Source organism: Trachemys scripta, chromosome 8 (genome assembly GCF_013100865.1).
Source record: "Trachemys scripta elegans isolate TJP31775 chromosome 8, CAS_Tse_1.0, whole genome shotgun sequence".
Classification (NCBI taxonomy): Eukaryota; Metazoa; Chordata; order Testudines; family Emydidae; genus Trachemys; species Trachemys scripta.
The window spans coordinates 88340921-88355576 of record NC_048305.1 but is presented as its reverse complement, the minus strand read 5'-3'; the positions used below and the strand labels follow the sequence as shown (position 1 = coordinate 88355576).

General features: G+C 37.6%; 1 protein-coding gene across 6 annotated transcripts in view; it reads left to right on the top strand.

Annotated features, from left to right (window-relative positions):
• LRRC7 (leucine rich repeat containing 7) overlaps positions 1–14656 on the top strand; it is a 335582-nt gene that overhangs the window by 278969 nt on the left and 41957 nt on the right. For 5 of the 6 annotated variants that reach the window (XM_034779104.1, XM_034779103.1, XM_034779109.1 and 2 more), the window contains 3 exons: positions 110–1787; positions 8333–8482; positions 13512–13631. In XM_034779104.1, the coding sequence (XP_034634995.1) occupies positions 110–1787; positions 8333–8482; positions 13512–13631 (1948 nt within the window). The remainder of the gene's footprint in view (positions 1–109; positions 1788–8332; positions 8483–13511; positions 13632–14656) is intronic. The other variant, XM_034779107.1, reaches the window with a different exon arrangement.

Below are 14656 nucleotides of genomic sequence, written 5' to 3'. Positions count from 1 at the left end.
CATGAGAAAACATTAAGATGTTTTGTAAGAATTTCTTTCTGCTGATTGCTCACTTATTGTAACAGAGGCCCGGATAGTTTTCATTGCATTTTATTTTTACTTTTTGCAGGCTTGCGCAGTCTTTTCCACAGCCTCTTGAGACAAAGCCATTACTCAGCCAGCTGGAATCTGCTCCAATGGGAAATCTGCAGCAGCGCAATGACAGGCATGCAATGAGTGACACTTTTGCTGACAGCTGGAATGATACCCCACACTATGATAACACAGGGTTTGTTGCAGAGGAGAGCACAGTGGAGAATCCTAGCACTAACCCTCTCTTATGCTCTAAATCTAGAAGCACATCTGCTCATGGACGCAGGCCTTTAATTAGACAAGACAGGATAGTTGGCATTCCCCTGGAACTTGAACAGCCTACACTCAGAAACACACCTGAATCAGAAGTGCCTCCTCCCAATCCTTGGCAGAATTGGACCAGAACTCCAAGTCCTTTTGAAGATAGGACAGCTTTTCCTTCTAAATTGGAGAGCACCCCCACCACCAGCCCTTTGCCTGAAAGGAAAGATCATATCAAAGAATCTCCTGAAGCAGCTAGCACTTTTTCTCCAGGAGTAGCGTGGGAGTATCATGATTCAAATGCTAACAGAAGTCTTAGTAATGTCTTTTCACATATTCATTGCCGTCCAGAGTCTTCTAAAAGTGTTATTGCAATGAGCAAGAGTACAGAGAGGCTTTCCCCAATGATGAGAGATTTAAAAACTAGTAAATTTAAGAAGTCGCAAAGTATTGATGAGATAGACATCGGTACATATAAAGTTTATAATATTCCATTAGAAAACTATGCATCCCGTAATGACAATGCAGGAACCCATGAAAGACTAGATAAAATGATAGGACAGGAGCATGGTATGTCTAGTATGTCTCGTAGCCAATCTGTACCAATGCTAGATGATGAGTTGCTGAGTTATGGAAGTGTTAAGGTACAGCAGCAGCAAAAGCCTTCTGTTACCAAAAAAGTCTATCAGTTTGACCAAAGCTTCAATCCTCAAGGAGCAGTGGAAGTTAAAGCAGAAAAGAGGATACCACCACCTTTTCAACACAATCCAGAATATGTTCCCCAGCAGAGTAAAAACATTGCCAAGGATTTGGTTAGTCCAAGAGCCTATAGAGGCTATCCCCCCATAGAGCATATGTTTTCATTCTCTCAGCCTTCAGTTAATGAGGAGGCTGTTAATGCTCAGTTCTCAACCCAGGGATCAAGGTCAGGATTTTTGAGAAGAGCTGATTCATTGGCAAGCTCCACTGAAATGTCAATGTATAGAAGAGTAAGCGAACCTCACGAACTGCCTCAGAGTGATAGGTATAGCAGACCTCAGTATAGAGCAGCTATGGAACGCCAAAGCAGTATCTCAGTGTCTGAAACCCAGTTCCTCAAAAGAAATGGCAGGTATGAAGATGAACACCCTTCATATCAAGAAGTGAAAGCCCAGTCTGGAAGTTTTCCAGTTAAAAACCTTACGCAAAGGAGGCCATTGTCTGCAAGAAGCTACAGTACAGAGAGTTATGGTACATCTCAGACTAGGCCAGTTTCAGCTCGGCCTACAATGGCAGCTCTGTTGGAAAAGATACCATCGGACTATAACTTGGGTAACTATGGTGAAAAGCCTTCAGATAACAGTGATGTAAAGACAAGGCCTACCCCTGTGAAGGGAAATGAGAGCTGTGGTAAAATGCCTGCAGACTGGAGACAACAGCTACTTAGACATATAGAAGCTAGAAGGTTAGACAGGGTATGTTTGGCATTTCTCTGGAATTAATGCTCTAGTTTTATATTTTAATATTTCTAAGTATGTGCATGTATATATTTCTGATTCTGAGATTCCCTGTATTTGTGTTAGGGGAACTCATCTGTGAAGGATTTTGTTGACATAAGATATATAGTCAATTAGTATTGAGGGTTCTTGGGTAAATGATTTATGGAGGCTTATGTATAAAAGTGTTTGGTACCAAAAAACCTGCTTCATTTAGTTACTACTTTGGGACTGCCTGAAACACTACAACCATAATTTCTATCAAAGAGCAGTATCAGCAATAGTAGAAGATTCTGAAATAAAACTAGAAAGGACTGAATCTTAGTGGAAAAATCTCAACTCTCCTGTTTTTTAATTTCCCAAAATGATATCACTAAACTTTTACCCATACAATAAGTAGGAAGAATTTTAAAAACAAATTCAGAGAATAGAAATAAGATTGAGAGTAGATGATCTGGATGGAATTACCGTCAACGTAAACCTGTAGAAAATAAATCCATTCTGAGTCCATTAGTGCAGTTAGCCAAAACAAGGTGTCTGGGATACCCAAGAAGGGCTTCAGTGGCCAATGGTTTCAAATCCTAGCTTAGTTTGTTGCTATTGTAAATTTAAATCCCACTGGTGTAAATTAATTGAATTATGCTACTAACCAAGATCAGAATCTTGCCCCATAATTTCAAAAATAATTTTAAAATTGTCTAGGGTATTTTATGCAACATATCTCCCTATTAGGTAAAACAGTTCATAGCAGAAAAAGCAAAAAATTGTAAGGAAACTATTACAAAAACTTTTCCTACTATTTTGAGTGAATATATTTTAAAACTGCATTTGCTTGACTTTTTTGTGTTCTCAGACTATTGGACACAGTCTTCTTCAGTCCCCCTTTCCCCAGTAGTTTGTGGCCAATAGTCATTTCCAACTCAGTTCCTACTGAAGGATGCTAAACTGGGAGGGCCAGATGCATACCTTGATGGAACTCTGGGGGGTGCATGTAAACAACAATGTTACAGCTCCCCTATAACCTTCATGGAAAAATGTGAAAATTAATAATGGCTAGTGGGTGAGAATGCACTGCTGAAGAGTGGCCAAACAAACAAAGAGTCTTAAAATGGCCTTTTTCTTCCCTCATAGCCCCTTCATCAGCCTCCTCCTTTCTCCACCAGAAAAACTATTATACTATGTAGACTACTAACCTGGTTTAAAATTTAATTTTTACTTTAAAATATGGAGTTCCCAATTCAGCTTTGTCAGAGCTATTTCATGGTGTATCTTAGGAAAAAAATGAAGAAACTTTTCAAAACTCATTTAGATGGCAGTATAGGTACCAAGATTTTCAATTTTTGGTCTTAACTCCACTTAAAAAGTACAGTAAGGATCTGACTCTGGCTGTACCTTTAGGAAGTGCACAGCACAGTTTGGGGAGGAGGGGCCAAATATGGCTTTATGCCACCCACCTTTGCATCTGTGACACTTTGGTTTCAACCCAGATCAGTAAGAGGTGTGTCACCACTTGCCTTGCAACTCTGGGTGCCTTAAATGCTATGTTATGGTGACTCACAGCCTTGACACCAACAGCCTGAACACAAGCATGCATGTCAGACCCTGACTTCCACTGCTTAGTTACTGTTTGCCAAGTGACCCAAGACCCTCCCAGTCCTGAATTTTCCCCAAACAATCTGCTCTGTAGTGTCCAGTCCTTCTGACTGTAGCACTCACAGAATCTTATTAAGTTCATTGCTCCTTTAAAGAGACTATACTCTGCAGCTCATTAATTTAACTAGGGTTTGACAAACACTGTTATTTCAATCACAGCACTGGTTGGTTTAAATAAAAGGTAAAAACAAGCTTATTCAATTAAAAAGAGAGAGGTTTAAGTGAGGATAAGGGGTAAAAATAATAAGGGTTACCAAAAAACGAAAGTCAAAATATGCTTTATAATGGCTAAGATCTAACTTAAGCTACAGTCTTCAGTGAGGAAACTACCTTGTATAATCTTCCTTTTCCAGCAGTCAGTGACTAGCTCTTAGGATCCCCACAGAGTCCAAGATGCTGGTTTTCCTTGTCTCCTCAGGTGAAGAATAACTTAGGGGTTTTCTGCTCCTCTCTTTATAGTCCAGTAAACCTTTGAAAAGTATATCTCAAGGTTCATTGACCCTTCTTTGAAGGGCAGGAAGGCTTCCTGGGGGTTTAGTCTCCATCTCCCGCTGACATTGTGATTGCTTTTTCCCCACTTGCACTCCTTGTGGCTTTGTTTGCCTGGCATGCAAATATGCTTTTGTCTTTGGTCACACCTTACTCAATTTAGATGAAATACACATGCAAGCAGACGCAACCTCATTCCTTTGTCTGGGGGTTGGGGGGACTGTTTTATCAACTCCTTCTGATATGCCTGGTTTAAACACGTTTTAGTCATAACTCGAGAAAATCTGTGTAATCCCTTGTGGGTTGACAGTACATACATCATGCAAGAATATTAATGATCAGTGAGTTATTTGTTTTCCAGAGATATATTACATGCCACCTTTTAAATATATATCATGACGAGTGTTGGCTGTAGTGAGTATGTCAGGCCTCATAGGAGTTGCTGACACAGAGTAGTGAACACCCAAGGGGCCTCTATGTCACAGCATACTTCAGATTCTTGGCTGCTCTAGTATCAAAAATGGTCCCCCAGCGAGGGTGACTATATTTCCCAAAGAGAAAATGGGATACTGTGTGGGGCTCGCCCAAGTCTCTCATCCAACCCCCCAGGCAGAGCTGGTCTGAGCTGCTTTCTTGAGTTCCCTCTTGCATGCAGGGCTGTCCCAAGCCACCTGGCATCACTGCTCGCCTGAACCCCACTGTGTGGGTCTGGCATTTGCCGCTCACTCCCCCAAGGTTTGCCAACCCTCTAGGATTGTCCTGGAGTCTTCAGGAATTAGACTAATCTTTAATTAAACATTATGTCATGTGATGAAACCTCCACAAATACATCCAACCACAATTGGCAAGCCTACTCCTGCCTCCCCGAACATTCTTCCATGCCCCATTGGGTAGGGTGCCCCACTTTTGGGACAAAACTGGGCATTTGTCCCAAAAATCAGGACACCCAGGGTAGGGCTTAAAAAGGGGACTGTCCTGGCCAAAATGGGATGTATGGTTACCCTATCCCCAGTATAAATTGTATAGTTAACATATTATAGCCTATCTTGAATTATCTATGTGCTGCAACATAGGCCATAATCTCCATAGTGCCATGCATTATGGACCTGCCCCTTATAATACCTCCTTTCCTTAACCCTGGCATCCCCGTTTGCTGGAGATTGCAGGGAGGACAGAATAAGGCCATGCAGGGAATTCTTCTGTGGCCCCATAAGGTGCTTATTAAGCCCTACTGTGCTGCCACAGCCCGGAGACAGAAAATCTGTTCCTAAAGTTTCATAGCACCAAAGCTACCTCTGAAGCACAGCTGAGTGCCACATTGGCTAAGGAGAAACATGGAACGTTTCCCACTGATGTCTCACCGCTTGAACCCCTGATGGTCACATTTTAAAGGATACTTGTGCATCCTTTGTCAGACAGGCCTGCAAGAAAAACAGGCACCCTGGCTGCTGTGAATTTTTACTTTCAAATGAAAGGTAAATTATCTACTTTCCACAGAGACTCAACCACCTCCAAATCTTGGCAACTAGACTTAGACTTTATCTTTGATGTCTAATGGCCAACACTCTTCAAATGGCCACATTTGTGGGAAATAACTTGTTTTCCCTCCATCCAAATTAGGATTCAGTACTCCCAGTTTAGTTTTGTAAGTAAAGGTTCAATTTTAAAGCAGGGCCAATATTTGAAAAACACCAAAGCCAGGCTGGAAAAGGAAAGAAGGAGTTGCTGGGGGATGGTGACTACAGGCTAAAGCAATATTGCCTTTAAAAATAAAATTAAACTAGGTAATTAAAAAAATTATACTGTTTTTCCTCTTCCTTTTTTTAAAACCAATCTAACTTACATAAAGGATGGCTGGATAGTAGATTTGTTTTTTATATAAATGAGATGATTTTGTAATAAGGGTTCAAATTCTGCTCTCATTTACAGATGTGCAATAGGGGTATAATTTAATGCAGAATATGGTCTGTGGTTGGTAATGTATCATTCATGACTTATTGGGGTTTCAAACATGACATCACTTTTTTTTTTTTTAAAAAAAAGGTCAAACCAATGAAAACTACTAACTAGAGCTGGTCAGAAAATTGATTTTCCACCCCTCAAAAAATTTTGAGATTGTGAAAAAAATTCATTCTGAATTGGGACATGAAGCCGAAATTTTTTGCAGAACAAATCTCTGGGGAAAAATTGTTTAGGGTCACTCAAAATGTTTTGTTTTGATATATATGAAGTTTTCAATTTTGATCCCCCTTTTATTTTTATAAAAATAAAGTAAATTTTAAATGAAAAGATGTTTTGAAATGAAAAATCAAAACTTTGTTCTGAAAATTTTGAAATAGGATGTTTTGACATTTTCAAAATGATTTCCAATTTTTAAATGAAATTTCACTGAAATCCATACAATTTCACAAAAAAATCAGATTAATCAAAATGGTATTTTCTAAATGAAAACTCTTTTAACAAAAAATTTCCAGTCAGTTCTACTTCTGACAATCACTAACAGAAGCCATATTAAAGTAAATAATTGATTGGTCGAGGTTTTGAAGACAAACTCATTATGACTTTTCTTCTCCAGCTTTGGGATGGTAGTGGCTTTCAGAAGTTCTTCACACATGACTCCATTGCCTTTAATATGCACTCTTCATTGAAAAACTAACTCAGAAAGCTAATTTCTTTTGATTTCCAGTAGTCCTTACCAAAAAAAAAAAAAAAAAAAAATCCTAATAGTGTTGTCAGAAATGATATGGGTGTACTGCTGAAACCCTACCATTTTAGTAACGCTCAGAGAGCATTGAAAGGCTCTGGATACTGTTTGGCAATAGTGTGTTACAAATACATCATAGCTTTTTCAAAAGAGGGAAAAAACATAAGTAAACTGTCAAAAGTGTATTCTAGTGTTTTTAGGGAGCAATATTAAACCTGTAGCTTATTTAACTGTGTAATGGTAGCATTGGATAGGCACAATTATTGCTTTTCAGTGTGGAGATTATTGTTATATCCATTTAGCTTTAGAAAGATGAGCATGTTTATTTTCCATGCAAAATCTAGTACTGATGATATAATATTTCTATGCATGGTTTGACTATCCAGCAAAAAATACACTTTATAAGTGTGGGCTTGTTTCATAAACCAAAGCGGCTTTGAAAAACTGCTGTGGTCTGATGTGTAAATTATATGCATTTTTAAAATGTATCCAAATACATAATTTATGCTGGATCTTAACAACTCTGAAGTCAAGATACCCATTGCTATTCGTGTACTAAAGAATGCTGCATGTTAAAATAACATTAAGGCTCAAACAGACAAACTTAAAAAATTTTATCTTGAAGACTGAAACTTCTTCCTTACCTCCATTGCTGTACTTGTGGTATGTAAAATTACTCCTTGTTTGGAGACCACATAATACCTAATTAAAATGTGGTATCTTAAGGACATAGGTTTCAGGCTAAACTTTGTATTTTCTGGATTTTGTTGGTTTAGGACACACTTTACAATTATTTTAAATATTTGTGCTTGGTGTAAGGAATACATTCATTCATATAAAGCATGCAGTGAAGATCCTGATTAATTAAATTAGGTTTATATTGATTAATGCAATTGAAAGTGATCTAATATACAGTAAATTTGCAGCATACAGTCAGAGAGTGAGACTGTGACCATAACCATACTTTGCACAAGATCAGTTTTATGGACCAATCTTTATGGAGATATAGGAAGTGTAACAAACTTCATGTTAAAGGTCTTTGCTCCAGATGAAAACATATTGTGCTAACTGATGGAATCCTCAACCCAAACATATCAGGTTGCCTGTGCAGCTGGTTTGTAGCTGCTAATAAAGGAAATGGGCAGTAGCGGATCCAGCCAGTTGATCCTGTCATGTGGAATTTTGGTCCATTTAGTCCATGCGTGCACAGACCCATTTACTGGGTGTCTGTCCCAACCAAAATCCTCTTTTCCACAAAGAGCTGCCTTGGGGATCAATTAAATAGCACACAAGATGGTACAGAGACCTCTTGTATGGGTTTTCCTGCTATTACTTCCCTGCACTTCAGATACACAGATTTTTGGGAGTGTAGGGCATCCCTGGCCCTATATCCATAAAAGGATTTGTACCATACAATATACCACAGTTTTCAGACTATAGGTATAAAAATATTTCATTTGCTATCAGTGTTATAGTCTTTTTATGGTATCCATTTTATGTATAGCCAGTATTATATGTGCTTTTATTCAACTGAGTGCATGCATCAAAAAGCTACTTATTTCTTGGTATTGTTTGTTTGCTTTAACTAAAATCTGTGAAGTTAACCATGTTTGTGCGATACTTAATTCAATGAGCATGTGTGTTCATATCCTGTCACGTGGTTATTTCCTCTACTCAGACCGCTGCTTACAAACACCACACTGTTAACCTTGGCATGCTGCACTCTGGAGGTTTGTCAGCAATGCATGCAGGCAGAAGCATGACTTTAAACTTGCAGACTAGATCTAAATTTGAAAACCAAATTCAGCAAGAGCTACCTCTACCAAAAGTAAGTATGGGATAGCCAGTATATACCAACACCACAGAATAAATTAATACCCTTTGCTTATTCCTGCTTTAGCTTTTCATGCTTATACTCTGTAATCAGTCCAAAAAGCAAAGATGCTAGTACCATAGTTTACCTAGTTAATAACCTTGCTTTTTGGATTAACCAGCTCACATGGCTGTCATTGCTGCTTTCTGCTCTTGTGTTGCAGACTAATGTTATCCTGATCATATGTTCTGGGAATAGAGCTGGGATTATGTTTCATGTTGTAGATGTTTAATCCCATAAATGGTACTATAGACTTTTTTTTGAAGAATGTATGTAGATTGCATCACAGGAGCCAGGGTTTTGCATTTTCCACTAAATTATCTGAAACAGCACTGACATGCTTTGAGCCCCTACTAGCGACAATTACAGTATTTTTAAATTTTGGTTTTAAGTATTGGGGATATAGAAAAGCAAATTAGTGTTCTCAAACTTTTCTGTTTCTGATTTCATACCTATTATTGATATATTGATTCATGTATATATGTATCATACACACATATAAACATCTACTAATCTACATGGTTCATGAAAGAAGAAGCTATAACAAGATAAAGTAGAATATTACCCATGAAAATCTTGCCAAAATATTCATAGCATTATGTAGAAGGGACTGTAGTCTCAGCTTTAACATATGTGAGTAGTCTCACTGAAGTAAGCATAGGTCCCTGCAAGGAATAATTTTGACATAAAATTCCAAAAAGTCATATTATTTATGCATATGCATATGCATATGAAATCAATGTGACTACTCACATGCTCTGACATTAGCCCATGTGGCTTAAGAGTTTTGCTGAACTGGAGTCTAACAAGCCTGATCTAACTATTAATACATATAGTGTATTGTATTTCCCAGTCACTAAGCAAACTGGTATAGTTCAACAGTACAAATACACACATTGTATTGCCAAGCTGCACCTAATAACTTATCTTTTCACATTTGGTTAGTTTCTTATGCCCCTCACTCTCTGATTATCGAGAGTGTTACAAACCTTCATATTTGTACTTGTACATCTCCAATGTGGCACAATTAATGACAATTGGCATCTTAAACATAGGTGTACTCATTTAGAAAAGGAGTTTTCCAGCATTTATCATATTTTTTTTCTTTCAAAGACTGTTGCTATATCTTTGGGTGATATATTAATACTTGTTCCAGGTCTTTGCAAGGAATCACTTCGACATGTAATTCCAGACAGCCTTAGTATTTTATGCATGTATATTTAAGAATGAGGTATTTCATATATCATGCACATCAAGAATTTTAGGTCATATACTGTACTTGACTTTAATGCATTCAGGTCAATGGGGAGTTATATGTATGGATCTAGGTGATATATGACCCCACGTGCATATTCATGTGACCTAAGGACTCTCCAACTAAGGACTCTCCAAGCTCTTACTCTAACATTCCTTCTGTTAAGCACTCAATCACAATCTGCTACATGCCGCCATAAAATCTCATCTTAAAAAATGTGGAAGAATATTCTCTTACTATACAATATGCAAAGCAAAGACAAAGTTAGTACTGATGTAGTACTTTGAATTCCTAATACTGCTTATTTCTATTCCTTGATATCTTCTAGAACATTTTGCATTTCTGGCTGCAGGACATAAATAATTCGTGAACTAAATGTTAAACTATAAATCTTCCAATGGCTCTGTGTAAATCTTTGAAAGGTGTCTACTGGAAATTCTGAAATTGTCTGCAAGTGTGTTGTGGATTCAGACTGTTTTCATAGAAAATGTTGATTCAGTTTTTATTCAAAGAAGGGTAATACAGTAGAATGTTTATAACTAAACATAACTCACTTGAAATTCTCACATTCAGAATGCATATCTCACAGGGAAAAAGATTGCTTACATATATCAACCTTTTCTTTCTGAAAACTGAATGCCTGTGGGCAATCCACACCCGTGGAGCCTGCAAATTTAATGACTGTGGCAGCTTTTGCTGTGTTCTCTCTGACTTGTTGTTTAAGATCTTTTTATCATTATCCTGGTTATTAAAATAACCTTTACTTCATTTTGCAGGTGTCTCCACATCTAGACAGATTGAAACAACACCATCATACATTTAAACATCTGCACTGTTTTATTGGATTCTTAATTTTCAGTTCTACATTTGTCTACTTAAAAGCTTTTAAAGGGATACATTCTATATGAATGTAATCCCTGCTGACATTAATTGGAGTATACATTGATGGGAGACCAAATTTGAACACATTTTAAACAATACTGTGCTTAAGTTATTGATGTTCAGATGTAGGGTCAGCTGGATCTGATTGTTGTTTTGACTCTGAGAACTCAGGCAAGGGACAGAAGCTCTAGAAGCAAAAGTATTCTTCCCATATGTAGGTGCATTAAAGGGAGGAGATGTAGCAGGGAGTTTGTCCCCACAGCACACTCGCACACAATCTGGCTTCTAGTGCTATGAATCAAGGGGAAGCAGCTAGTGCTTTCAACAGAGAGCTAAGGGCCCAATAAATTGTGTGTTTTGGAGTAGGAGGAGAGGACCTGGGCTTCAGCCCCTTATATATTGCTGTACTAGGGAGAATGCCTGTTATACCTATTGAGCAGTTATAGCAAGAATCATTACATCAATTGTTTATTCCAGGCCTTCTCCTCTCATTTACAGCAGCATAATTCCTTTGATTCCAAAGGAGTTACTGATTTCCATTGGTGAAAGTAAGAAGGAATCATGTGCATTATGCTTTTCAAAGCTGTAATATATCCGGACAACACCACTTGGATGGTTTGCTCCTCTTCCTTCTCCCTGGTGTGGCTCAGACTCAAAAGAGCCATAATTAAGGCCTAACTGGCCAATGGCAGCTCAAAGAGGCAAAGAAAACAATTAGGGGATGTGTTTATCTTTCTTAATCTGTTCTACTGCATCTACTATCACATTGAAATGTTGCTCTTACTTTTTATCTAGATTTAGTAGGTGTAAAACTTCTATTAATGTGCAATTCATTCAGCCGCTGTCAAATGAATAACTTTATAAGCAGTCAAATTCATTTTCCTGTCAAAAATGAAAAGATCTATCATCACAGCTTTTTCCCAATCTTATACAGAAAACAGTAAATAACCACCTCATTTTTCTTTATTCCGCAGTTTTAAAAATAAAAATGGCACCACTTTCTCTGCAGTGAAAAAAGCAACTTCTTTCAGACAAATGCCTTCAATTTTAAAGTTCATATGATAATTATTTTTTACACTGTATGGATTGTTGCTTAGATGAACTTCGTATCAAAAGCATATTACTCTCTCCCCTAGGAACAGTCAAACAGTATGTTACTTTGTCAGAAAATATTGTCATGTAGACACAGTCCTTTGAATAGCATATAGCACATGATTTGTTCTAGATGTTCTTATCAGTCTTACAAAGTAGGAGCAACTCTGGGGATTTCAGTCCATGAGAGGCACTACTGGAAATTAGTCACATCGCAAGGATGACACACTTGCTTTTCTCTGTGTATTTTTATTCTCAGAATAGAGACTATGCAATGGCAAGTTTTTATTTCTAATGTTGCTCACTGGAATAATCTCTCAAGATACACATTTTATTTTCGTGACTCCAAGGGTATAGCAATCATGCAGTCTCATTCAGCCAAACTGAGAAACAGGGTAGGAGGCATTGGCAGTACTCAGATATCTAAAGGGTTTCCACAGGAAAAAAAAAAAAAAAAAAAAATTGGAAATAATCTGAAACAATGGCCCAGATTCTGAACTGCAGACAAGGAAAACAGTAGAGCGTAAGTGGTGTGGTAATGGCTCTAAGCAACTTTTGCATTCCTCTGATCCTTCTGGGCACCGGGCCAGGCCCTGGCATAAATTAGAATAAAAATCTGTTTTAATTTATGCTATCTGCTGATGGTCCCAAGGGTCTGTTACAATAGATGAGGGATCCGCCAAATGTAATGGATTCTCAGCCATGCGCTCATTCTCCTAGCCATGCATTTGTGCCAGCAGAAGTATCATCAGAGGATCCTCCACATTGTAGAAATCCTCCTGTGGCTGGATCTGCCCTGTGATGGCAGGATTTTGAAAGGATTCAGACAAGAAAGTTATATTTATGTGAATAAAAATTAATTAAGCCTAACTAAAAAAATTAAGAAATGAAAATAAAATTAGATTAAGATAGAATAGGACACGAAGACCACAAAAATAACTGAAAAAGAGATGTGTAAAGTCACCAGTGAAGGAAAATGAAAAGGATTAAATGTGTCGGGGGGGGAGGAGGGGATTGAACAGAAAAGAATAATAGAAGTATGAGTCTAGTTCAGGAAAGCACTTAAACATGTGCTTAAGTCCATCCTATTCAGGAAAGCACTTAAGTATGTGCCTAATTTTAAGCATGCGCTTAAGTCCCATTGACTTAAATTGAATTTAAACATATGCTTAAGTGCTTTCCTGAACTGAGGTCTGTAAGAGTAATGCAGAAGGTAACCCAAGGTATGACAACTATAACTTCAATATTGTCAGTATTAAATATAACCTTTTAAAGAATGCATTGTAAGCTTAACATTTAATATTTACATTATAGATGATGGTGAGATATTTATACATTCTTTCACTGCTCTTTACTGTACTTACAATTTGAATGAGCAGTAAGATGCTTTTAGATTGTGTGATTCTGTAGCAAACTACATTGTGTTAAAAATGTAATTTCAGAAAAATATTTACTGTTCTATTACTTCAGAATTTGAGTTAATTTTCTCACTTCTCTCATTATTGCCAAGATAATTAATGAGCATCTAAAGTTCTCCGATCTAAAGTAAGGTCCATAGACAACAGTGCAGTCAAGACTGCAGCAGGTATACAGTTCTTACACATTAACACGATATAGGGGTAAAGCATAAAATGATTCTCATTACAAATGAAATGTTGTGCAATTGAACAAGTTGGATTTGGGGCAAAAGTAAGTGGTGGTTTTATACAGTGATCTGTCAAGGCACTAAAGTATATCCTACCATTTTTACAATAGACCCCATCACAGCAGAGTAACATTCTAGACAATGGACAAGAAGATGTTTCTGCTAGTAGCCAATGGAATCCATATCCACTTGGAAGGCGGGATGTGCCACCAGAAACCATTACTAAAAAGGTAACCAATAGCAACATGATGATATAAAATCTGATACTTATGTACTGGCAGCTTTTGCCTTCTCCCACCAAAATCAGCAGCAACCCCCTACTCCAGTTGGCTTCACTGGACACAGGATAGGTGCAATACATTTTTTCTTCAAGGCTTAAAACAGCTTGTAAATCAATAATCTAAGGGTCATATTTTCAATCCTAACCTGTTTTTTTGAGCTCACTTATTCCAAGTTAATTTATTATGTTTGCAAAAGTGGATGCATGTACCAGTATGTTCTGCATAGACAAACTAGATAGCTGGGCAAATAACTGCACACTCTACCTGCACAAAATATTCATATTCCTACATTCTTAGGGTGCAGAAAGAGACCAGCTTAAGGCTTGCTGAAAATTTGGCCATTGGTGGTAAACTTGTTTATGAATATTCATAAAACTGAAAGACAAAGGATTTTAATAAACTAAAATGTTTTAAAAACTCAGGTTTAAAAAGATCTCACTGTAAAAACAGTAGTGATAATTAAATTGTTAATCTACACATGTGCTGGTTCTGATCTCTCTTGCACTAGTCATAGGAGTGAACAGATGAAGTGAGTAAAAATGGTGTAAGTGAATCAGAGTCAGGTCCAAAGACATAATGAATATATTTACAAATGCTGCACTTCAAATACCTTTAAGTATTGATAAGGTAAATATTTTCCTACTGACTTCAGATTTTTTTCATTCAACACAGTCTCAGAAGCAGCAGTCTTTGCCATTACAAAAATTACATTGTGAAAAGAGGTCATTTATAAATGTGCAGGAGAATTACTCAAGTAGAGCATCAGGTCCAGATGCAATAGATGTCACTCTGCTCAGTTCAGCCCAGGGACTGTTCCCTCCTGGCACCCCAAGGAACATAAATCATTGCAAGAGACAGAGGGCAGTCGAAGGCAGATGGGGCTCTGGCCTTCCATTTGTGGAGTTGGGCACTGAGAGTAAGCTGAACCACTCAAAGGGATTGTATAGTGTACATAGGAGCTGGGAGGATTGTAC